This window comes from Austrofundulus limnaeus, unplaced genomic scaffold (assembly GCF_001266775.1).
Source record: "Austrofundulus limnaeus strain Quisiro unplaced genomic scaffold, Austrofundulus_limnaeus-1.0 Scaffold4, whole genome shotgun sequence".
NCBI lineage: Eukaryota > Metazoa > Chordata > Actinopteri > Cyprinodontiformes > Rivulidae > Austrofundulus > Austrofundulus limnaeus.
The window spans coordinates 4,486,738-4,489,579 of record NW_013952406.1 but is presented as its reverse complement, the minus strand read 5'-3'; the positions used below and the strand labels follow the sequence as shown (position 1 = coordinate 4,489,579).

At 40.4% G+C, this 2,842-nt stretch overlaps 1 protein-coding gene across 7 annotated transcripts in view; it reads right to left on the bottom strand.

Moving 5' to 3' along the window:
• Positions 1 to 2,498, bottom strand: part of mgrn1b (mahogunin, ring finger 1b) — an 8,927-nt gene extending 6,429 nt beyond the window's left edge. For 4 of the 7 annotated variants that reach the window (XM_014023999.1, XM_014024017.1, XM_014024029.1 and 1 more), the window contains exons 1-8: positions 2,122 to 2,497; positions 1,528 to 1,646; positions 1,293 to 1,381; positions 1,052 to 1,198; positions 618 to 735; positions 459 to 525; positions 325 to 368; positions 191 to 238 (exon numbers count right to left, since the gene is read on the bottom strand). In XM_014023999.1, the coding sequence (XP_013879453.1) occupies positions 191 to 238; positions 325 to 368; positions 459 to 525; positions 618 to 735; positions 1,052 to 1,198; positions 1,293 to 1,381; positions 1,528 to 1,646; positions 2,122 to 2,209 (720 nt within the window). In that variant the 5' untranslated portion in view covers positions 2,210 to 2,497. Of the gene's footprint in view, positions 1 to 190; positions 239 to 324; positions 369 to 458; positions 526 to 617; positions 736 to 1,051; positions 1,199 to 1,292; positions 1,382 to 1,527; positions 1,647 to 2,121 lie in introns of all 7 variants that reach the window. The other 3 variants (XR_001311536.1, XM_014024011.1, XM_014024023.1) reach the window with 1 other exon arrangement.
• Between the last annotated feature and the right edge of the window lie 344 nt (positions 2,499 to 2,842).

Genomic DNA, 2,842 nt, shown 5'->3' with positions numbered 1-2,842 from the left:
ATAAATATCAATGTCTGCGTACTGAATTATCAACAAGCTGCAACTTAAGAGTGCTTTATGGACGACTGGCTTTGATGTTAAGTGAATAAAAATAAACCAGAGCAAAAATGTGCTGCAATAAATTACACTTCTAACTGAAATAATTAAGTAAAATAGAAAAGTTTTGTTAAAATAAAAGACATAAACTTACAATTTGCTTCTGCTTCAGTGGCTTGACAGAGAAACTGCCATCAACATGCTGGAAGGAAAAAAGAAAAAAAGAAATGAGTTTTCCAACTTTTGTAATTGTTAGACTCTTTTTATTATTACTAATAAAATACATACTCTTTCAAATGCTGCCAGTAGCACATGAGCATGTCCAAGACAATCTTAAAAAAAAAAAGACAACAAATATTAACATGTAACACTATGAGACGTAATGCAACCACAGACACACAGTAACAACAGACCAGACCTACCATCCCCTTCATCAACCACAGCTTGGATTACCATGGGAAACACTCCCCGGTCCAGGTCGAAGTTCAGCTTTAAAGACATGAACGCACCGTTTTAAACTGGATCATTAATGTATGAACGCAGGCGGCTCGTGTGGCCCGCTGACAAACAACTCGACTTACATCTTCTTCTTTCCACTCGCTGAAATCTATTTTGAAGGACGGCATGGAGAACTGCTGGTTCACCCCCCGCTTGTAGTGCACTGTYTCCGAAACCATCGTTGGATCTTTTGGGCTGTACCTTCACGTTTAAAAACAACAACAGCAAAAACAACAAAAACAAAAGCCGCTGAGTTGAAGACTGAAAAGGAGAACTGTCATCAAGTCTGAGAACAGAAACACTTGACTAACACGGCGGTGATTTCTGATCCTAAGTTTCATCAGAAGACTTCTACAGCGCAGGCTTTTACTTTCACAGCTCAAGTATTTCTGGTATTCTGCTTCTCACCAACACGAAGCAGCTTCATCGAGATGCATGCATGAGATCAGTGAGACTCAGATCTAATGTTAGACAGGTTAACACACGGAAAATTAAAGATCTATAATGAAATTCTTACACAGCCATCCCATTGGAGAACTCCTCAAACGCCTGGCAGTAGAGGGTAATGGCGACCCGAGCATCAGCATCGAAGGTAAACTCCACGCCGTACTGAACCTTTGGTTTCCCTCCGTCCTCCACTGATGTGTCAGAGTCATCTTTATATCTAAAAAAAAAAAATCAAGAAGTTGGACAAACATTACCATAAAAATCTTTTTTTTCCCAATGCTTTCACTGTATTAGAATCTCACTTGCTTTACCTGACTAAACGCAAGGAGTCCTTTCTGATGTTCACCAGACTCCTCAGGGTTTTCACAGGTTCGTGGGGCGCAGGTGTCACGTACGGAAACTGGTGGAACAACAGCAACTTCAATGAACCGTACCAAAAATACTTTTTATATCATTCTTGTCGCAAAAGATATCTGAAAACTKCGTCCAGTGAGTTTGGAAATGGCACATTATTAAAGCTAAATGAACTTTCTTTTAAATATATACCTGCACTGGTCTATTTCCAAGAAAATTCAGGTCCATGTTTTCCCCGAAGAGGTATCCCTCTGGATGTGGCGTGTCAAATTTCTCTCCTCCCATAAAGAAGTGACTGGCGAAGTAATTTCCTGAAGAGGAAAGGAAAGAAGGGGAGTTATTATGGCAGCAATAAGACGCAAGAGAAAATGATTTTAGCAGAAAGTTGGCTAATTTCATTTTACGAGTGGGTGTAACCTGTCCTGTGTTATGGGTTTACTTGTAAAGATCATGCAATGTTAGCTGCGGATTTGCCTAAGGAAAATAAAAAAAAAACATTATTAAATAAAAACGCTGTAATAATGACCCTATGTTGTATTATATTTTCCGACGGGGGCGGGGCCTGAGACGTATGGCATTTTAATAAACGTGACATGATTTTTATTTTACATGTCCCATCCTGGCTGAAACCACTGACATTTGAAACTTGATGGCACAGAGACAAATTGTGTCCATATGATGGTCAGTTACAGTCACATGAAACACGCTTTAAACCTGATTACCAAAACAGAACTCGGTGTCTTTAGCTTAGCTGCCCTAAACCGAGAGACACTGCCAATTACTTACCAGATTTCGGTGGAAATCGATAGGCAGAGTTGGCCTGGATATCGATGTCTTCAACACCAGCAATCCTACGACTCAGGATGGACCCCATCTTTTTTATCTGCTGGATCGCCCGATGGTTTCCCTACAGTTAGCTTAAGAGCTAACACCGCAGCTCCGAATATAGCTCTAAATCGGCTCGGACTTCAAGCTTAAACAGAAGCCCAAACGTTTAAAGCCTCCCCACAAACAACAACTGTGGTCAATTCGCCATTTTTCCACGCTGTATCTTTTGGTAGTCCCACTCCGAAACCGTTCAAGTTGACGACGAGCTGTTGTTTTGCCCGAGATGTTCTATCGTAGCAGCGGGGAGGAGAGCTGATTGGCCGTCTCCAAGCTGGGCCAAAGAAAAAAAAAGGTGCGTTTGTTTTGTCGGAAAGGCATCGGCCGGATAGGTGAACGGAGCTGACTTTAGCAGGCCAGGAAGAAAGGGTCACCGCAAGGGCGTGACACAGACTCAAAATCAACACATCTTTGTATTACGTTTAAAAAACCCAAAACAACAAAATCACAAGTTTATAAAACTTGTGATAGTGGCATTTGTAATTAATTACCATGCATACATTCTGTTTGTTTTAGTGTTTTGCTCTAAAGTGTTGAATATCTATCTATCTATCTATCTATCTATCTATCTATCTATCTATCTATCTATCTATCTATCTATCTATCTATCTATCTATCTATC